The sequence below is a fragment of the Amaranthus tricolor genome, chromosome 11, assembly GCF_026212465.1.
Source record: "Amaranthus tricolor cultivar Red isolate AtriRed21 chromosome 11, ASM2621246v1, whole genome shotgun sequence".
NCBI lineage: Eukaryota > Viridiplantae > Streptophyta > Magnoliopsida > Caryophyllales > Amaranthaceae > Amaranthus > Amaranthus tricolor.
The window spans coordinates 25,621,513-25,644,909 of record NC_080057.1 but is presented as its reverse complement, the minus strand read 5'-3'; the positions used below and the strand labels follow the sequence as shown (position 1 = coordinate 25,644,909).

The following is a 23,397-nucleotide window of genomic DNA, read 5'->3' as shown; positions in this document are numbered from 1 at the left end:
AAAGTAAATGTGAGAAAAATTATAAGCAATACAAATAGCAAAGAAAAATATGCAAATGATATTATCAATAAGAGAGTGTATATATTTAAAAAGAAAAAAAAGAGTGTGTGTATATATAGATGAAATGCAAAACAAAAATATAATCTCATTGTTAATTTAGAAATGTAGGAACAGAAATGTAACAAAATGAATATGATATTTACCCTAAATTTCCTTTGGTTGAACTAAAATGCCCTTCTTAAATTACACTTCATTTGTAGCAAAGGTCAATAACAAGTTGAGAAGCATTGTAAATAATGTCTTTGTTTGTCAAATGCTGTTTTTTTTTTCTTGTTCGCTGTTAGTAACAATGAACAAATTTGACCTTAAACTTGTATATAAAGACATTTATTTTGAAAAATTGAATTTTCGAAGCTTATTTTGGAAATTTTTATTATAAAAAAGCTTATGACCTAATACCATATTCTAAGCAGCAAGTCTTGTACCAGACTGTGTCATTGTAAGACGAGTCTATATAAAAAATCCATTAGTATTAAAAAGCAACTGTTTTTTAAATAGTTTAGGCTGACGCAGTTAAAATAGTCGTCTCACGATGAGATCACCTCAATAAAGAATTAGCTTACTGTAAGACCCGGTCATTTCCTAGACCTAACAATAGAATGGTTGGTTCAGGTACCTATTATGTGTCATTTTTTAAGCCCAAAGTTGCTATGTTTAGGTCTCATATAATTAGACGGATTGTTTTTCATTCATGTTCTCGATAAACTATAACATCAAAAGATATTGAGTAAAAATTTATACATGTATTGGAATCTTGTTATACTATTCTTGATGTATAAAATTATGATATGTAATTTTTATAATATTATAAGAAACGTATTCAAAAAAATATTTTTTGTTTTTTTTATTACGCATAGGTTGAGTAGGAAAATGAGGACTAAATGAAAATCGAGCCACGATCCTATCTGAAAAAAGTAATATGTATTTTAACTAAGATAAAACCCGAATCTCATAGTTATAGATATTGTTGATCGAAATGCATTTTAAAAATTATGCAAAAGACAAACTTTTAGAGACTCAATAAATTATTGAACAAATAATTAATGATTGACATTAGATTTAGTAACAACGAGTATTTTTTTTGTAAACAAAAAATTATTATAAATAACAATATCAAAAAGTCAATTTTCTCCCATCAATTCCAATCCAAAACCCTAACTCAAAATCTCTTACTCCAATAAAACCCACCAAAATTATGGAAAATCAAGGATAAAACAATCAAGAAACAAGCAAATTATGCAAAGAAGATTTATTATCTTCATTATTTGGGCAAGAAATTGCATTAGGACTTCTCAATAACAATTCAATCAATCAAGAAAGCATCACACAAACATGCCCACATCCTGTTTTTTAGAAAAAATATGCACAAAATGTGGCCAAGAAAATAATGGTATGATTTAAATTTACCCTAATTTAAATCTTAGTTCAAATGAATTATTTGTATTCGATATTTGAATTTTCAAACCCTAATAACTCAAAACTATTACACTTTATTATCGATTTGTATCAGAGAAAGTTTTATAAATTAAGTCCGGAAGATATGATTTTTCTTAGGTACAAAAAATTTAAAGTTGATTATAATGTACATGGGGATTTGTGTAATTTATATAAGATGTTCTGGTGAATGGACAAAATTAAGACCATTTGTTAGAACTTTTCTTCTAGAAGCAAGCAAAATGTTTGAAATGACAATTTATACTTTAGGGTGTAAAACCCATGCATGGAATTGTGTTAAATTGCTTGATCCTTATAGGAAATATTTTGATAATTGGAGGGTTATTTCTAGGGATGATTGTGTATTGTTGGATAAGCATAAGAAGTTTCTAGATGTTGTTTTGGAACATGAAGAAGTTGTTTTTGGTAATGGATGACAATAGAGAAATTTGGGGTGATTATAAGTCGAATTTGTTGAAAATACAGCCTTATAATTTCTTTTTGTATTTTATCCCTGAAGATAAAGTTCGCAATGCTTCTCCTCCGAAGGATTCATGGTCTCAAATGGATGGGGATGAAAGTGAGGAAATTGGGGTTTTAGCTAGGGTTTTAGAGATTGTAAAGAATGTTCATGCTGAATTTTATGATGATGATGGGAAAGGGGATTATGCAAGCAAAGATGTGTGGCAAATACTTCAAAGGGTATTGGTGAATCATAAGTCATTGAGTAAGAAGCAAAAGAAGAGAATTGATAAGAAGGTTAGCTAGTGTTCAAAAAGTACCTTTGAATTGCAAAGACCAACTCGAAAAGAGCTATTCTTGTGCTAGACCGTCTCTCGGTGAAACAACCTAAAACAAAAGGCAAAATGCTTATAATTGTATTTATTAGGCTATTCAACCCATGGATGAGAAATGTCGTCTCACGTTGAGACCGTCTTACACAAAATTTTGTGACATGGAAAGGAAGATATTTTTGCAATCAATTTACTTTTGCATACCCATTAAAGCCTAGAACTCTTTTTTTTTTAATAATTTTTATCAATACCCTTATTAAATTGGTTTTTACACCATTAAAATCTAAAAAAGAATGTTAGAAACAAGATCTAGTACCACCCCACACATGGCAGCCCATATTACATGGAAATAACCTCCTGCAAGCAAGCACATAATTGGGAATTTTGCTCAAGCCTTGATCATGAATATGAAATTGTCATTTTCTATTTTTTTTTTTCCCTTCTATGATTGTATTTTAGATTTATGATTTCAAATCAAATATTAATATATGAGAAAATTTTATTACGCGACGTGCACGCACCTCAGTCCTCACATAGTTAAATAGTCAATCTAATACATAGTATGATAATATGAGCTTTTTATTTTGAGGTCGTTTGAGAGTGATAAAGACGATTTTTTTGCAGAGTAGCTATTTCTAAATTTTTATATCCTTATTTTGTTAGGATTGTGTCAAAATTTCATCATCAATTTCCATTTTATAGGAAATAAATATTTTAAACTATTAGAGACCAATTATATTAGTTAGACTCTAAATTTAGAATGTATAGCTTAACCCTTAAAATTTAAAAATGCATGAATTATTAAGAATTTTATTATATTAATTTTTCAATTTCTTATACAATACTTAATGTTGGACTTAAATCCTTAGCATCGAGTCAACTTGCTTACAAAATGAATATCTTCTTTGGAACCAACGTGAAGAGAAGTTGGGCAGCAAGAAGCAACTTTCCACAATCTCAAATTATTGCCGTCATTCTTTGCGTCACCAAACGCACGGGGATCAAACTTTTGCTTGTGCTCATGATTGTTAAGCCTTATAAAATTTTACATGAGACGATCTTAAAGTAAAATATGTATCTCGCTGTGAGATGCATCTCATTATAGATCAGATAACTCATTAATAAACCTTTTGTTGAGATCAGTTAACTGAAAGACAATCTTTTACATAAGATCAAAGACACAAATTAGCAAAATATTTTACCCCTAATGCAAATTAGTTATTACATTTGCATAGTGACTATTAGTCATTAATCGATAAACAAAATTAGTTGTTCCACTTGTATAGTGTATTGTATAGTTTATTGAATAACGTAAGAACAAGAACAGCGTCCACTAAATTGAACTAGATGCTAAAGCATTCATCAATAAGCAAATTTCATCTCTTAAGTCAAGGAGCTTTTTTCTCCACTTCTCTTTTAGCTTTTTTTTAATTTTTTTTTTAATTTTTTAATTTTTTTATTTTGCATTTCTATCTTTTTTTCACCCTTTTAAGGGGATATGAGAACCGAGACCCATTGTTAAGTAGTTCTACAAAAGAGTAGCCTACACTATCCAGAAGAAAATCCTCTTTAAAGCTCGGAATACAAAACATACTGAGATGCCAAACCAACAGCAAACCATCCCCCAATTCCCAACACCCCTAAAAGGAAAGAACGGAAAACAAAAACAAAAAATCGAAAAATAAAAACTTCAGGGCCGGAGGACCTCAGGGGCATGCTGGCAAAATTTAGCTCATCAACGACTGAAATGTTTCACGCAAGCTCCCTTGAACGGTGCAGAGAAGATGCCTTCTAATAGCTTTGCAAGTGCACGACTCTGTGGCCGGTACTCAAGATAGCAAATTCATTCACTTCATCCGTGCCGAAATATCCTAGCGAATAAGTCAATCCAAATTGATGAGATGCAATCTAACTTCAATTTTACTATTATAGAACTCTCAACCAAAAAATATGCAGAGGGGCAAGGCAGTAGAAGGTCTAACAAGCCCTGTATCGAATGACCTCTAGTTTCCTCTGCAATAATACAGAATGAAGATACATTGAGCAAAGGACACTAAGAAGTAGCACCGGCTTCGAGAAACCATAACGGCTGCCTCAATCTCAGCCCAGCAGGATTTCCAGTAGTTTGTGTGGGTAATATTCTCTCGCTAAATCATGTATCCTTTTCCTGTAAAATGAATATCGCAGACAATTCATCAGAGTAGAAAATCATTAAAAGGTACTATAAACACAAGCCTAACCATTTTGATGACAGTTTACTGATCCCTGAAGACATACAAAAAGATGCTTGCTGTTGAACAATTTCTACTTAGACAACTATGCAAATAGACTTGGCTAAACGACTAAAACTAGATAAACCCGAGCAAAAGAACATAATTATCCACGATCAACCTAGTAAAAGATAAGCAAAGCCCTCTTAGAGAGCACATCTAAGATATAAAATGTACGTAACTCACAACGTCGAAAGTAATCATCAAAGAAATCTTTGTTCAACATTCTAGAGATAGAAACTTACCTTTTTAATACCCCTTATAATTCTCAAGTCATGACCCGAGTAGCCTGACATACAGTTGGCATGCACAATCAAATTATGTGAGCTGCTGTCACTGCAAGATCCTGCTCCCGTACTTTCGGATGTTGTAGAAAAGTAAACCACTCCTTTGAACATCCACTCATTCCTTTCTTGACTATAGAAATCTTCAAAAACTTCACCACATAAAAGACATACACATTGACTTTCATCTGCAGGAACCATTTTCTCATTCTCTTCTCTCGTCTCACTGGTATCATCCATGATACAGGCAGAGCTGTAGCCAAAAGGAAATCCAACCTTCCCAGAAATCCAGTCAGAAGACGTTGAATACCATCTCCTGGTTGGCTTATTCAAGCAATTTCGTATCGAATTTTTTAAAGCATGCCACTCTGAATGTCTAGCTAGCCTTTCTTGCAATTTAAAATGAAGACCACATTCAGTGCACCTATGTGGCAGATTATCAGAGAGTTTATCAATCACAGCAGGATGCAAATCCCGCAGTACACGCGGCCTAAATTCAAATCCTATGAGATCTTCAACTTCTTCTTTTGTACTTTCAACCGTCTTTAATGTCTTTCCTTTAGAATCCAAGGAAGAAATCATCTTAGTAGATGATTCAGGTAAAGCATCAGACGCTACAGAAACTGATGAATCTGTAACAATAGTTGTAGTTTCAACAGTCGGGCTTTGCTCTAGTAGCTGATCCTCGGATTTCGCAGAAACAGAAGGAGCAGCTTCAGTTTTTGGTGCAGTTATCAACCCCTTTGATAACAATGTGCTCAAGATTGAAAGTGGGTTTGACTTGGCAGCCGCAGCATTCAGTGTTGGTGCCAATGAATTGCTCATAGGAGAAGAGACATGAGGCACCAAAGTGGGCTTTTCTACTTTACTCTGAGAGATAGTAGCTGTTGAATCACTAGGACCTGATGAAATTAAAGTAGTCGAAGGAGATTGAACCCCAATCTGTTCCGGAACAGAATTACCAGCAAGAAGCCCGCTTTTCATAACAGCAGCCAATAAACTGCTCACATTCGACTGACCTTGCAGATTACCAGTAATGGGATTTGGACTATCTAATGAAGTAATTCCCTTCAAAGAGGAACCAAGCAGCTGCTGAGCTTTCTGAGAAACACCTGAAAGCTCAGTCTCTGAATTAGAGAGCTGCTCAGACGAAGAGATATGACTTTGCGGAAAAGAAGGTGAAGGTGGTTTCTGCAAAGCCTTTCCTTGAGATTTTGGCAAATTAAGATTCTGATTCTGAGCAAGTATAGTGTCCTGAAAACCTTTATCACGAACCCCTGTGCTTAACTGCCCTGGGAGTGAAGCTAACCTGGGATCAGATCGATTGAAGGGATGAGATCTCATATGTTCCTTCTCAATGAGATTTTGACGAGGATCCCTTTTCGATATAGATGGAGAAGGTAGAGGCTGGTTTACAACAGATTTCCCAGGAGAAGGATGACGAACGGTAGATGCTGAAACAGAAGTTGGGAATTTATAACTAGAGCCACCAGCTGGAGATGGAAGAGAAGACCTCAAAAGTCCAAATGGCACTTGTTCTTTCTGTTCAGATGAGAGAGTATCGACAGAAAGTTCTCTCTCAATGTTGGACCTGACTTCAGTCTGGCTTTGCCATTTAGGAAGGTGGCTACCTAGTTCCTACATATTTGTAATGCACAATCAATTAGCAGGATGAATGCATATCTTGCACAAAAAAGACCTGGAACACGGAACAATTACAAGAGAAATAGCACAATTCACAGAAAATCATAGATAAGGGGTAGAAAATGAAAAGTTGTACAGCAAAGTTTTGCTCAATTGGCCATTCATGCATAATGAAGAGATAAGACTAAAGTCTCCTTCAAACTCAAATGATAATATCAAAAGGCCATTTCATTCAAAATCAAAGATACCGCACAATCATAGTGAGGCATACACATCTATAAAAAGACATGGTCAAACCAGAATATTAGGCTTCACAAGCGAGACATAATATATAAAACAGTTTTTTAATCATTTTGGAAGCAGACCAATAAGCACGAAAAATGTAAGATCATTGCAGCTACCAAAAGTATACACCCCTTTTAGGAATCCAAAATTTTCAAAAAGCCTAAAAAAATTAAATTAGTTGATAAAAAAATGTCCAATTTCTGTGAAAAAACATTATCTGATGATGTCAACCTTCTGCCTCATCTGTTCTCCAAACAGTCAGTACATAGCTCATTCGGTAAAAACAATGAATGTAATATAGCTATATCAACATTTAAATAATGGAAATCTTACCACTCTCTCTAAATCATCAGACCAAATTTCTTTCTTTGTGATAGCTGTAGCTCCGGGATCTGTTGCCTTTGTTCCCAAATCATCCCACATGTACTCCTCTTCTTCAGAGTTCCGCCAGCTCCTAGACATCACAGCAACATTTCTTGGCTGATTCTGCAAAGAAGGAATACTACTTGCCACATAGTTTGGAATCCCACGCTTAATATCATATCCATTCCTTTGGACAGAAATTGACTCTTCCCCCTCACTGTCATCACCAAGTCTTCTTTGCCCAATAATCCTCTCACTAGGTTTAGCACCTGAGGTGCCTACAGGTCTTGAAAGTCCAGGCACAAACTCATAATCTCCATATGACACACCTCCCTCCTTATGTAAACCGTCTTCTCTCAGTGGTTCCCTTTGTGGACGAATATTCTAAAATTGAAAATGCAGTCAATTAAACAAGGGAATTAAAAGGTCGACTATCAAAGCAAATATGGCAATCAAATAATTGAATATCTAGAAAGAAAATAAGACGAGTAGTATCCCTTACATGCAACTTCAAAGAAGGATTCATCCACGACCTTTCCGTTCCTACACCTGTAGTTCTATCTGGCTTCTCCACATCTTCCGTATAATCAACATCTGTGAGACCAGCATCTGTACTTTTCATCTACACGCATTGAAACATAGAGATGAAGTCAGTCCCTATTCCAAATACCCTCCAAAGAGAATTTTTGAGCAAAAAAATAGGATTTATAAAGTTGCAGAGGGTATCAAGTGAATCAAAAAAAAGCATATGCTCATCAGATTAAAAAGCTTGGGCAACAACATTACAAATGATATTGTGGCGCAAGTTTAAACAATAATGATTATTAAAGTCCAAACTGTTTATCATGTCAAAAGGCAACTCAACTTAAAGGGTTTCCAGCCCAGCAGACTAAAAGCAGCCATCAGATACCAAAAAATACAAGCATCTACCTAAGACCCAACTACTAATGAAATTACAACTTGAACATTGCCTTTTGCAACATAGTGTAAAAACAAAGCCGCATCACATCGCGTCGGCCACGTCGTAAAGGTTTTAAAAAACAACGAACTGGTATTTCCCGTGTTGTAAAGGTGTAAAAAAACAACATTTTTGGTCGTATAAAGGGATAGCTTATGGTTACAACTAATATTTAGGCGTTAGGATAACTGCATCAGTTGTTACCGCATTTTTACTCTATGTTATGTAATGGGTACATACATCTAAGATAAGCAACATTGTCCAATTTCACACAACAAGTACATACATTTGTTTTCGGAATCACTCCATTTTCAAAATACACATATATAATCAAAAAACTAAATTGTATAAGAACCAGCTGTAGATATTACCTTACTAGACTGCTGAAGACGCTGTCTTGCTTCCAAGTATTTGGGATTCACATGAATACTATGTGACTGACGCTGAGACTGTGAATCAGACTTAGACATAATAGTCCCAGATGAGGGACCATTGGCAGATGTTGGGAACCCGAGTTCCTTCTCAATAATTTGCAATGACTGAGCAGGAAAAACACCTTTCCAGGTCCCAAAAAGATGTCGCATACCAGCATGTATTGAAGGATCAACTAGCCTGTATGCCTTGCAAAAAACCTACGTATTCCAGTGGGAGGAATTGAAAAGCTTAAAGAATATTGACAAGGAAATAATTGATGGTATGATGATAATAGCACACATCACAAAAAAATATAAGGTTTCTCATGTCATGTCATTTTTGTTGGGAGGAAGGCAGTATACATGAAAATACATTGATACTGCAGTAGCCAATATGCGAATTGCAGATGATGGCCATATATTTGATAAAAAGGTTCAAAACAGTATTTTTTTAAGAATATATGGAATTCTTACAAGAAGCGAACTTTTCAATAAAGATTTTTACAGGGGTTTGCGTGGCGGTTAATGGTTTTCTGAACTGCAGATGTAACTTCAGAGAAATTAGACACACTGGTCAGATTAACCTAAGAGCCTAAAGGAATTGATACCAATACTTTACCAGACCAGCACAAGACTGTTGAACTTGAAGCAGTTAGGGGAGATGACAGTAACTAACAGAAGTAATTAGAGTATTCAAATTCTAACCTCAGGTAATCTTGCTGCAAAATGCTTGATGTAATCTCTACCAATATTCTTCACAATGCTATCCAACAGATAAAGAGACGGCAGCTTCTGGTCACGAGGAACCTGCAATTAGATATCAATAACAATCAAATCCAAATTTTATCAAGATAAGAAAAGTGAGACAGATAAAATGAAATAACCAAATAAGTTGACTACTAGTCTACTACGGACAGAGACAAATCCATCTAATAATATAGCAAGCTCTTAAGGAATATAGCACAAATGTAAATCCACACGTCACCGAAATGCTCAAAAGTTCCTCAAGGATTTCTAACCCCCAATAATTTATGAAACAGTTCATGTTAAGAAGATATGAGAAAACAGACATTGGCCTGCAAAGAAACTTCCTTGGCAATGAGAACATCATAAAATACAATAAGGCAACCATTTCCTAGTTATCATACTATTGCCCAGTTTATACAAACATTAAATCCCAGGAGCTTCTTACTAAATCTAAATGAGTACTCTTCTACCATGGGTTTTTTCTTGCTTCCAAGAAAGAGCTAAGAGTTTAATATATATAAAGGCATTGATACATCTATTCTAAACTCCAAATGACACTTGTCCTTCGAAGCAAACCAGAGGCAACTCATCTAGAAATCCAAAAATCAAGATCGAACTCAAAGCAGTCTTGATTTTAAGGTCTATGCTTAGAAAATAATTACTATTATATCAATGAAAAAACAACGGACTCCATACAAAACACTTAAGGAAGCAAACTGACAAAATTTCAGCAGCAATTCTTGTGGAACTTTAAACCATGGTGAGATGCACGAAATGTCTCCTAAAAAATCCATGTAACATTACATCCAGCATTGATCTTTGATATGCAGCTATGAAGATGACAAACTACTTTATGTTAGGATTTCCAGCTTAAACTTTTTAGTTCTGAACAACAGTTGCATCTCAAACTTCCATCGTCACTACAACAAATACAAGACAGAAGCAATACCACCATCATTATTAGTAGAACCTTTGATGTCCTGTCAAATTGAGCATTCTAAATGTACTAGATAGCCTGATAGGAGTTAACAGCCTTCATTACTCCGGATGTTAGAGCAAAATTAAACAAATACATAGAAACATTTTGTAATCAAGTTTACCTTATACCAAACTGTAGGCAACAAAGTAGACACAACTAAGTTCATCAGCACCAATGTTTGCATTCAACCAGTTATATATAAAATATTATCGAAGACAAAAATTTGACAGTGCCCCAAATCAACCATTTGAACAGTACAAAATAAGAATCATTCCTCATAGACTATTTACGAAACTAACAATGTATGTGTTTGATTGATATAGTTTCACGCTCTAGATACCAAAATCGTAATAAAATCCACATTCGCACATATAAAACGAACTTTGAAGTCTTGAAACTATCTTATATAATCAAGATAACAACTAGTGCACAAACGAATTTCCAATAATCTAAATCAGCTGCTTGTAATTGAACTGCGCTTGTGTATTTAAAGGGTACCAAGGTAAACCAGAAATACTTCCAATTCATTAATCCCATCTTTATTTTTACAAAAACGATTGAACTGAATCGGCAAGAACATGAATGGCTCGTGATGATTACCCCAACAGTACAATGAAATTAACTAGCAGCAGCAATTTTAATTTTCAAAACTACCTTATACATACAAATAATTACAACTAAAGTAATACAACTAAACTAAACCATTGATAATAAGCCGAATGCAAATTCACCTCAATAATGTTAGCACAAATGGTGGCCGCAATGGCCTTGGCAGCCTGCAAATTCTCCCCCGCAATAATTGTCAAATTCGTAATAATTGGCTTTGAATTGAATGTTAGTTCAGCTAAAGCATTCTTATACTGGTTGACCAGCTCCTGATGCTGCTGAAACTGCTGTAAAGACCCTCGACTTGAATCACGACTCGAATCATCCGAATCTCTATCTCTTTCATTGGTATTAGTCCGAAATCGAGACGCACCCGAACCAGAACCAATCACTGATCTTTGTTGGGGCAAAGGCTGCTGAAATTGTCTGCCACTAAGCGCTGCTGATTCCTCTGTTAATCGCGGCTTTTTTGCAATCAAATCTCTCGATCTATCAAACTGTGGTCTACGAGAACTCTCCATCTCCATTTACAGTACTATATCAATTGATGTATCAAAATTCAAAACCCTAACCCTAATTTTACATACATACAATCTTTTTCATTACAGTAATACAATATCGAATCTTGGTCAAAATTTGAAAATTCAAATAATTACAACAAAATCAAATTGCAATCCAAAAGAAAATTAAAAAAAAATTGTTACACCGAGAAATTAACCCCAAACCCTAACCCTAAACCGATTGACGTAACCCGAAAACAGCTTCAAGCATGTAAAAGCAGATCCACGAAGCAGGAGAAGGTAGAGAGAATCGAGCGAAAGACGGAAGTGAGAAGATTGAGATCAAGATGGAAAGAAGCAGCTCGACTTTTTAAATTTACTACAAGTATCTTTGATTTTCCTTCAAACAATTTGGGGCATTTTAAATTTATTTAAGCTCACTTTCTCCTACTAATTTTGCCTCAAACGAATTAGTGGATGCATCGAGAAAAAAATAACTTTTCATAAAAAAAAAATGAAGTATTATTTTATGAAAAGATAGGAGAAATATATAAATACGATAGAATAATAAGTCAGAGTGTTTATGAGAATTCAAAAAAAAATTGACTCGTGAGTTAAAGTAGAAATTGGACAGATTTTATGAAACAGAAAGTCAGAAAGTACTAAATAAAAAACATTACATGATGAAATCATGGTTCTCATAGAAATGTCTTTATCCCATCAAATTAGGTTTATGTAAATATTTTGTATAATTCAAATGAGTAAAATTTTTTGTATTAAGTTCTACAAGTATAGTCTTTATAAAGTTTTACTAAAAAAAAAATTATTGATAAAGTAATCCTAATATTTTTATGGTATAAATTCTAAATTTAAGTTTTTTTTTTTCTTTAAATAGTATTTTAGAAAATAAGTAAATTTTTTGTGTTATTTTAACTAAAATTATAAAATTTACAAGAATTATAAACTTTGAAACTCTCTAACTTTTTCTCGATTTGCTATTGTAAAAGTTAATACAAAGATAAATTTTAATTGTAAGTAATAATGATTCCAATTGTATATTATATATTTTTATATTTAATAAAATTTTAAATTACATTGACAGTGGATGTGCTTGGGGTGACTTGTGAGCCTAATGGCCATTGTCTTGCATATAGAAAGATTCAATTTTTCACATCTTACATTAATAAATAATATTAATGATCCAAACAAGGTATAGTACTTTTAAGTTTTAACCACTAAAATATATTTTTAAATTCTAAAATTCATGTGATATTTAATTTTATAAAATAACGCTGAAAACTCAAATCTCTTCCTTGGGCAACTACCAAGTATTGCTCTTCTCAATTTTGAGCAAATTAATCTTCTTTGTTGTTTTTTCTAATTGACTCCAATTTAATAGACATGTCTTGTTGAAAGCAAAGTGTTGTCTCTCATCTAGGGAAGCAAGTCTATGTAAAAGAGATTGTTATAATTCTTAATGATTGAATTTCATTAACTAAAGAACACTTGAAAACCTCCTCAAACCCAAAACCTTTACATTCTCAAACTTAGTTTTAAATCTAAGCTTTTTCTTGATGATATGCATTAATTCTACTTTACCAACGAGTCAATGCGAAATAATTAGTTGTGGGTCAAACCTAAAATCATATTTGACAAGTCACTTATTTGGAGAGTATCTGAATGAAGTTGTCAAAACACGACTCTAACACAAAATACACAAAGAGTCAATGCTAAACAATTAGCTGTGGGTCAAGATTTTTCTACATATGATAAGATCCAATAAGTTAAGTCTTTTATCTTAATCCTATACTCCCATTTCTTCAAGCTAACGCCACAATTAGATACCTACTTCTCCCAATCTTAGCCAAGAAATCGAGAAGCATTTGTTTACACTTTCGTCATGATATCTTTAAATTTTTTTAATTATGCAACCATTTGGCTTCAGAACGAAAGATTTTTCACATCAAATAATCCAACAATATAATGCAGTGATTATGTGGTTACACAAAGTTAGATGAGCATTATAAAATGGTTTAAACCATCCCTAATCATCTTTTCACGTTTGAAGAAGGATAGAGATATAACCAAGCGTCATTCCAACACTCCATCAAATTGTTCTTCAATGAAACTTGTGAATCCACAAATTATCATTAAGTAGTTGATTAGACTATTAATATTAAATAACTATAATTATATAACTACAAGTCTACTAACTAGTAGCTACTTAGACTCAAGTGCAGTACACAAGGATCAAACAACAAATACAATTGCTCCACCCATTAAGTATCATATACTCTAGCCTGATAAATCCTTCAAGTGAAAAGACCTCAAAATAAAACATTATAAAAGGTGTTTGAAAATTAGTTGCTTTATTGGCTTTTCACTATTGTTTTTTTGTTTGTCTAACGACTAAAAGTGTTTGATTAAATATTTTTAAACTAGTTAAGCAAATTACTCGTTAAGCGAAAATCAAAAAACTATTCATAGTAGTTTTTTTATTGATTGTTGGCTTTTGACATACTATTCTATAACAAACAATCAACAATTAATAACTAATTTTTCGATAAACATCTTTACAATTGACTCAAACAGTTAGCTTAAACAACTACCTTATCAACTAATACTTTCAACTCGTTAACCATCTAAAGTTTTCAACTAATAATTCTATCTGATACTGAGTATTTGCCAAACAAATCTAAAATCTCAAAACTAATAAATCTATTAATTAAACTATTATATATATATATATATATATATATATATATATATATATATATATATAAAGACAAAAGACGTGGGTTCCGGTATGAAAGCAGTAACACCAGGGTTGAACGAAAAAAATCCATCAGAGGAAAAAATAAGGGTGATGTTATTTTTCGCCACCCCCTGTAAAATTACATTTTTGCCCCTGTATTTAAAAAAATTACAAAATTGCCACTATACTTAAAAATTAATTAATAAATGTAAATCACGCTTAATAACACTAATAAGAATTTAATGCGTAAGATTTGTCTATATATATATGGAATTCTGAAATGCGTATGAAGTACGAATTCAAACATGGTACTATCTCTCTAAAAATTGGTATTATCTCTCTAAAAAGTGTTAAAGAAGTGGTAACCCGTAATTGGTTAAATATGGCTAACGAAAGCGACTATGAGTCGGATGCGGTACGTAAAGTTGTCGTTGGAAAATTAAAAAAAAAAAAAAAAAAGGCGCACAAATCTGGGCGGCTGAACCATGGTTCAGGCGCACAGATCTGTGCGCCTGTGAATTTTTTTTTTTTCCGTATTAATTTTTTTTAAATTATTATTATTATTATTGTTAGTACTATTTTTTATTTTCCGTATTAATTTTTTTTTATTTTCCGTATAAATTTTTATTGTTGATAAATTTAAATTTTTAAGATTTTTTTATTTACGTAATGTTTTTAATTTGTTGTTGTTGTTGTCATTATTATTATTATTATTATTATTATTATTATTGTAGTCATTAATGTATTTAATTTATATTATTTATATTTCAAATTTGGGCGCCTCGTTTTGAATTTTTTTTTTTTTTTTGCAACTAATTAATTTAAAAATAACTTACCTCGATTAATAATTTGGGGATTGTACTTAATTTTTGCTCCGAGATTTAGCTTTAGTGAGTTGTATTTAGTTGTAGTGAGAATAATTTTAGGTGGAGTGTGGTATTTATAGGAATTTCACCCTTAATGGCAATATTGTTAATTTTTTATAAAGTAAGGGTAAAATGGTAATTTACTCAGGGGGTGGCGATAAAATGAAAAGGGCGGCGGAATATAAGGATTGGAAAAAATAAAAAGAAAACGGTACGCATCCGTTACTAGTACTACTACCGTTGACGGTGACAATAATTTGTTCCCCAATCTCTTTAATTAAAAAATAAAATAAATAAATTAGATTTCGGTGGGGAAGATGGTCGCATGAGACGTGGACCCCACTGCTGGATCTACCTCAATTTTTTGTTTAAATTTTGTAAAGTAAATAACCATAATTTACAATTTCATTAAATTATAATAAGTATTCTTTTTATTTTTGGATATTATTTATTTGTAATTCTTAAATTATATTGTATTTTATTATATATAAGTTAAAAGATAGTTATGTAGAATTTTATTTGATTCGTTTTAATGTAAATTTTATTAGTATTAACTTTTTATAATTTTTTTTAAAGGCAACTTTTCATAATTTTTGATTATACATAATTAGATATATTAAAGATTGAACAAATGCATTGGATAAAGTGCATAAAATAAATAGAACACTTAAAATGAATATAAAAAGGTATCATTTTTGCTTGGAAAACATATGAATTTAATTATACTTTATTGGTTTTGTTGGGATGAGTTATCCCACATCGATAAATTGAAAATGGTGTGCACGCTTTATAAACTATTAGAGACCTTCTTCCCATAGCCATATGGTTTTGGGATGGTATATATCTCCTTGGTTTATAAAGTGTGTGCACTTGTGTCCCCCCGTTAATATGCTGGCATTCACAATAAGTCCAGCCTAATTTAACAAGTTTATTATTTATTCATTCTTAAAAATTTAAAATAATTATATAAAATATTAATTATTTTTCAATTTCCAATTACTCCCCTAAAAAATTTAAATTATTATAATAAAAAAATTTGTTAATTCTATATACAGCCTTAAAGATGGTAAATAACATTATCCATCAAACAATGAATTTCTTATTATCAAAGGTTACCATACCCACAAACTAGGGATGACAGCGGGTTGAATCTGGACCGAGTTCATCTGGACTCAGATCCAAATCCGTTTTCATTGGTAAGACCCAGATCTAGATCCACAGGTCTAAATTTTCAGGATCCATATCTAAATCCATGAATACTATGGATTCAATATCGGATCCAGGTCCAAAACGGATCCATCTTATTTAGATCTAGGTCAGTTAGCAAATAAAAAATGAATGGCTCAAAACGAGATGATATGAAGATCAACTACATTAGGACTTTTCCTCACATTTCGTGGAGCAGATGCTTTCAAATTTCTCCCAAAGAAGCTTTTTATGAGCGAGGATTGAGGAAAGTTGCAACAAAAGTCAAAAATTTTAAATATGGAGTGACACTCAAAAGAGCATACTTGTCAATCATATTTGGTAAAATCATCTATTTATATATTACAAAAACATAAAAAAATAAATCCATTAGAAAAAAAAAAAACTACTTCAATCATACTAACCTGAATAAATATCAAAAGAAAGAAAAAAAAAATTATGTCAAAAACTTAGATCGTCAAATGGAATACACAATTGACAACTAACTTTGGTAATGCCAGATATGATTTTGGCTTTCAATTGTTGCATTATGGAAAACTAAGTTCTTTCAATGTAGATCAGTAGGCAAGAATGAGGAGTGGGATTTGCGAGTTGAGTAGTTTAAAGCTGTCTGGGCAGTGAGCTTTGGGTATACATTCATATAATAAAATAGGTCCTTGAGATCTACGGGTCTGAATCTGGGTATTTTTAAAACCCAGACCCAGATCCGTCAATGTAAAACGGATCCAAACCTAAAATGAATCTGAATCCACGAATTCGAACCGGATCTAGTATTTATTGCCATCCCTACCCACATATTACACTTTTTACTTACTTTTATAGCATTTTCTTGATTATCCTTATGAGACAAATGGAGTAAATAAGATTTTTCTTTAATAACTTTCTCAAAAGAACTTAAAGACCATTAATTGCAATTATGAAAATCAAACTTAAAAAAGTAAGAAATTCATAAACTTCAACATCAAGACAAGAAGAAGAAGAGAAGGCAAACAAATTGTAAAAAAAAAAAAAAAAAAACAAAAAAAAACAGCTAGCAATTATAATAGAGTGAGTAGAAAGGAAAGGAAGCCTCACACCTACCTTCCCACTGCATCACTTCATCTTCTTCTCCCCTTTCTTTAATTTTCTTATTAAGCTAACTTTTTCTCCTCTCTCTCTCTCTCTCTCCTCACTCTCTAACTGTTAACTACTCTTCCTCCATCTTTCTCTCTCATCTTTGCAGTACCAGAATAAGGTCAGTGCATGACGATAAATTGATTACTGATTTGTTTTGTTATTTGGATTTTTCAGTATTTTTTTCAATTTTAATGCTAATTTTTGGATTCAATTGCGAATTTAAAAGGTCGGTGATGATAATTGATTTGATTAATTATTCGGATTTTTCAGTATTTTTCTTCAATTTTTACATTGGGCTTATTCAATTGAAATGCGAATTTAATGCGAAATTTGGAAATAGAGGTGAAATTTCGTCATTTTTGGCGCCCATTGTTTTGTAATCTTCAATTTTTGTCGAAGTTTGAGCCATTTTGTCGGTTTTTGTGGAATTTTCAAAGTTATTCTCAAATTTGGGGAAATGTTTCCAGAAAGCGTGTAAAATTTACTAATCAACGTTCATTTCACATTATTACAGCTCTCTATTTTTAGCTGCTATTCATGAGATTATTGCTGTATTTTTTTGCAGATATACTTAATTTAGCTGCAATTTTGCTGAGAAGAATATAGCGAAGGTTAGCTCAATTTCTCATCTATCGTTCCAATTTTAATACGGAAAAAATATGATAGAATATAATTATAATTATTTCAATATTTCTTACATTTATTATAAAAAACTCTAATATTAAAATTGTAAATACACAAATGTTACATTCGAAAGGGTAATTATATGAACCAGCCTGCAATTAGCTTGCAGTTTCTCTGTTTCGACATATTCTTATTTTACTAAAAAGTATTCATTTCAATTATTTTTTTAATATAATTATAATTATTTTAGTTGGTAGCTTTGTCTTTTTTGAAATAAAATTGAAATTAAAACTGATGAATTACTTTTTTTTAATCTTTTTTCTAAGTCATCAATCCTTGAATTTTAACAAAAATCTAAAAACTGTTGCAAAATGGTTACGTTTCTAAACTTTAAATAAAATATAAAAATTCACAAATTTTGAAAACCTATAATTACATTAATTAACGGGTTAAATTTCGGTCAAATGTTTATATTTAAAGAAATTTTAGGGAACTTTCTCTGATTTATAAAGTATTTATCTTCTCATTTAAAAAGGAATTTCTAAAGTTAGTAACGTGCTCCACTATCCTGTACACGCTGGACTACGTGATTGAGTACTGCTACGTCACAGTATCCAATCATAATGCTTCTCTAGTGCCCTTTTAATGCGAACGGTGCATATTTGCGTCATTCCTCTTTAAAACTTATAAATTAAATACACCATTTTCTTTGCATTTCTCACTTCAGTTTCAGAATTCTAATTTTCGTGAGGAAATATTTCCTTTATAATGTCAGTAATAACGTAAAAAATAATATATTTTCCGTTTTTAATTTTTTTCTTGAATTGACAGAGACAACAGAGGTAATAGTTTAATTGATTGAGAAGAATAATAATGAGTGGTACAAAAATGGAGGAGATTGATTGCTGCAATTTCTTCGAACAAATTGATGACCTGCTTGAATGCCCGAACGACGACGTTGAGAAAGGATTGGTTAATAATGGAATTGACGTGGAATACAATGATTTTCCGCCGGTTTATTGGTCAGAAAGTTCACCCGTTTTTTCTGCCGCCACCAGTAAGAGCGCTTCAGACCTCTCTACTGAACTCTTTGTTCCTGTGAGTTTCTACACCTTTAAGGCTTTACCACGAGTCGTCAATTTTGTAATTTTTGAAAATTACTAATATTACTTAGGTTTGAACAAAATTCTTGAAGGGGAAGGCAGGGGAAAGGGAAAGGGAGTGTAAGAGAAACTAATTAGCCTTATTATTAGTAAGTTTGGGGAAAAAGTTAATAGTTTGGTATTCTTTGTTAATTAGTGATTAGTGATATTGCTCAACCCTTGACCAGTTAGCATGTTGCCTAAGGTTTTAAGAAATGAATGGAATTTTTTTCTTAAAGTTTAATTTTAAAAAATATATATTGAGAAAATTTTGCCATTTCATAAGTAAACAAGAGCATATACTACCATGTAAAAAAACATTTTTAACAGTTTATAATAATCTATATTTCTAATTTCTAATTCCTTTGTTATTGCTTCTTAAATATTTATAGCCCTATATTTTCAAAAGTCAAAAATTATAAAACGTCCTATTTTTTTAAATTTCTCCAGCTAGCATGTTGCCTAGGGCTTGATTATTAAATTCCAATAGAATATTAGTGACAAATAAATGAAATCAAATGATATCATTTGAATTTAAAATGGAAATATTAATATTATTTACTTTGATACTGTTTTTGTTAATATTATCAATTAACAATGTTTATACAAATCTATTTTTTATTTGCTATTTAAAATTGATTTATATTTGAAATATTCATTGGTAAAACAAAAAATTAAAGAGCTATTCTTTAAAAGAAATATTTTACCAATAAATTAAAGAGCTATTCTTTAAAAGAAATATTTCTGTCTTTGAAATGATTTCAAAATAAGAATTTATATGACAATTATTTTTATTATTACGTTATTTAACTTATATTGATTATTGGACCTTGAGCTTATACAAAAATTTATGTAAAATTAAATGGTGAATTAAATTAAATGCTTTGCTTATGAAAGTATGAAAGTATATTCAATTTTAAGGTAGAAATTGGTTTATTATCAAGAAGTGTATTTAAAACCAGAGTATAATTTTATATAATTGTATACATTTTTTTATTTACTACATTTTAAATCCATAACATAAAATTCCTGGCATCACCATTAAGAAATAATCCAATTAAGAGGATTGAGCTTCGTTTTTGTTAGTGAATAACTACTCCTTTTTTTTATGAAAATACTGATCTATGTCTAATCAAAAAGAGTAATAATTAGAGTATTAAGGGAAGTCACGTGGTAGGAAGATATTATTAGTCCTATCATGTGAGGATGTTAATCCACCGACGGAATTATTTGCAACATTGCTGTCATGTTGTGGTGCTGTTTTTGTTCAAACCTTTAAGAATTTAGATCAATGCCATACATTGCCAGCTGGCATATATTATTTTTTTTAAAATAATGTACTATGACGTCGCTCTTGCCGCATCTTTGCCGCTAGGACATTGGTAAAATCATGGGGATTATATATTTAATTGTTTTAATTTTTTAATGCGGGATATTTGACAAATAAATGATAGTTAGTAGCAGATAATCGATTATTGATTTGATCAGTTGATTTCATTAATTGATTTGACCAGCTAATTTTAAACGGTTGTTATGAGCATCTAGTTCAAAAACAACTTATTTATATCAATAAATTGTTTAAATCAATTAGTTTACCAAATATTAAAATTGACTGGTTTGATCGTATAATCCTTTATTAGTATTAAAATAAGCTAAAATTGCTCAATAAGTCATTTTACATAACTCCCCAATATCTCTATAAATTTTATAAAAATTATAATAATAAAAATAGTATATTAAATTTTATAGATGAAGAATCTAATAAAATCTTAAATGAATCTATTTTTGCTTTTTATATAAATGAAAAATTATGTTTAATTTTACTTTATATATGAAAATTTTAAACATAATCAACAATATAATAAAGTAGTTCAATAGTTTGAGTATAATTAAGAACTTTGTGCCTCTAATTTATGGACTAAGATTCAACAACGGATCAAATCAGTGAGAAAAGGTAGCATACTAGTCTAGTAATCTTCGTGCGAAATTACTTAAAGATAAGAATATAAATAGTCAATCTGCATTCTGTTTTGTCTGACAAAGTTCTTATACAGGTGCAGGAACTGTACCTTATAACCTTAATTTATCTTTCAGATTGAGAATGTACTATTTACGTTACCTTTACTTGATTTTTTTATTGTCTAACTTTGAAGGATGACCCCCCACCCTAATTTTATGTCTATATTTGAGCGATGACCCTTTTGACCCTGATTGGTGTGGAATACTGAGTTTCTAACTCTGACCTTGACTCTTTGATGAATGATAAAATTGCTTTGACATTCCTGATGAATGAATTTTGTTGTGGTTGCAGTATGAGGATATCGTTCCAATCGAGTGGGTAACGATGTTTATGAATGATTCATTTGCCGGTGGTAGCTTGACGCTTAAGGAAGGTCAGTCGACGTCTTCCACCAAGGACTCACCGCGAAATCAGTTTCAAACTTCCAGTCCTATTTCAGTCCTTGAGAGTAGCAGCGACTTTTATAAAGGAAATACTCTTTCCACCGGTTATGAAAAACGAGCACGCAGCAAGCGAACTCGTCCAGCTACATTCAACCCTCTTGCTCACTTCATTTCTCCAACATCTTCCATACCAAATGCTTCATTCTCCGACACGAAAATTTTTGCTGAGTCTCGCCCCAAGAAGAAAACGAAGATCAAGGTTCTACCTCCCACTCGTGGAATAAGCCAGAATCAGAACGAGAATCCAAATGCAACCCCCACATCCCAATCATTACGGAGGTGCTTGCACTGCGAGATTACGAAGACCCCACAATGGAGGGCGGGTCCAATGGGTCCAAAAACCCTTTGCAATGCGTGTGGTGTCCGATACAAATCAGGCCGTCTTTTTCCAGAGTATCGGCCTGCAGCAAGTCCAACGTTCGTTCCATCATTACACTCGAATTCTCACAAGAAAGTCCTTGAGATGAGAACCAAGAACACTGTGGAACAACCCTTAGTAACCTCATCAGCACCACAAAGCTGCCAACAACCCGAGCTCACCCCAAAACCCGGTGTTGTCCCAGCATTTATGTGATCCTGAAGAGCAGCCTTCTCTCGGAATGTATCTGATCGTTGTGGCGGAGCCCAGTGGTTCCGTTCTTCGGTCAGCCTCGAGTTTTAGTGTCATTTGTTATTGTTTCTCCATGATTGTGGATTTGTGGCTTAGATATATCTTGGTTCATTGGTTTTTTTGTACAGAGAGGGGGCAATGCGATAAAATAGCAGCTTTAGGTGACAATACTATTTTTAGCTTAAGTAGAGGAGTTATTAAGGAATGGAGATTGATAAAATCAGGAAGAGTTGAGGGAGCAAAATACAAACTTTGTAGAACCTAAGGATTTAGGCTAGGTAAAATTTTATTTCTTATGAGCGGAATACGATGATGATGATGATTAAGGTTGTTAGGTATGGATCTTTTTTATGGTATTCTTTTTGCAGTTAAAAGTGTCGGTCTGAATATTTGTTTTATGATGTTTACCATAATATTTTTATTAATCAGTTTAACTTTCCAATATATTTTTTTAATTTGTGTATTTTAGCAAATTTAAATTTAAATTTTGTAGTTTTAGGTTATAGTTCAATTTTAATTTATTTTGGCACACAAAAGTGATTGAGGGGTCCAACCAACTTAAGTTAATGTTTGATAAATTAACTCTTCGAAACAATTTAGGAATATGGATAAACTATTCTTGAACAAATTAGCTGATCATCAAATCAACTGTTCTATTTTAATAAGCTATTTATTATAAACTATCAGCCGTTTGACCAAACAATTTTGTAATGTATGATGAAGCATTACTTTTGAATTTAGGTATGATTTTCCTTTTCAATGCAAGTTATTGACAAAAAGGTGCAAATAAAGAAAAGAAAACTCCACTATATTGTGATTGATTTTGAACTTAAAGAGTGTCGGTTATGTTGGCCTAATCTTTGATGACATTGCATCTTCTTCAAATGTTGCTTTCCTTTACCGGCACTTCACGTTCTGCTTCCCTGCTCATTATGATCTTAAATGTTCATGATTTGAGGGTCCAAGTTCACCATCATCATCCAAAAATACTTCATATTTATCGATCAATTAATTATTTTAGTTTTAATTTAAAAGTTAATGTGTAATTAAGTATAATTTGTTTGATCCTTTTATTAGAAATATTATTACGATTAAAATAATATATTGACATGAGTGAAAAAACAAAATAAAAATTGACAGGGAAATCAAAGGCGTACTAAATATGTATAGAGGTTTTTGGCAAAAGATTTTTAATTGGTGATTGTTAGCTTTTTAGTTGGCTTGTTTTACTAGTTGAAAGTGTTAAATATTTTTGTTGGCTTTTAAGTTAGATGAATA

At 31.9% G+C, this 23,397-nt stretch overlaps 2 protein-coding genes and 1 pseudogene across 2 annotated transcripts; 2 read left to right on the top strand and 1 right to left on the bottom strand.

The window, feature by feature from the left end:
- The first annotated feature begins 659 nt into the window (after positions 1–659).
- LOC130826701 (RNA polymerase II C-terminal domain phosphatase-like 4) lies at positions 660–2,262 on the top strand (annotated as a pseudogene).
- Positions 2,263–3,643: 1,381 nt separating this feature from the next.
- Positions 3,644–11,833, bottom strand: LOC130826869 (polyadenylation and cleavage factor homolog 4). Its single transcript, XM_057692471.1, has 7 exons — positions 10,963–11,833; positions 9,211–9,312; positions 8,464–8,724; positions 7,637–7,756; positions 7,105–7,518; positions 4,804–6,480; positions 3,644–4,455 (listed from the first exon to the last, which is right to left on the bottom strand). The coding sequence occupies exons 1-7, from the start codon at positions 11,362–11,364 to the stop codon at positions 4,441–4,443; spliced, it is 2,991 nt and encodes a 996-aa protein (XP_057548454.1). The 5' UTR covers positions 11,365–11,833; the 3' UTR covers positions 3,644–4,440.
- Positions 11,834–17,173: 5,340 nt separating this feature from the next.
- Positions 17,174–22,563, top strand: LOC130827178 (GATA transcription factor 8-like). The gene is made up of 4 exons (XM_057692830.1): positions 17,174–17,398; positions 17,846–17,891; positions 18,736–19,002; positions 21,358–22,563. Exons 3-4 carry the CDS (start codon positions 18,778–18,780, stop codon positions 22,081–22,083), a joined length of 951 nt encoding a protein of 316 aa, XP_057548813.1. The 5' UTR covers positions 17,174–17,398; positions 17,846–17,891; positions 18,736–18,777; the 3' UTR covers positions 22,084–22,563.
- Positions 22,564–23,397: the final 834 nt, after the last annotated feature.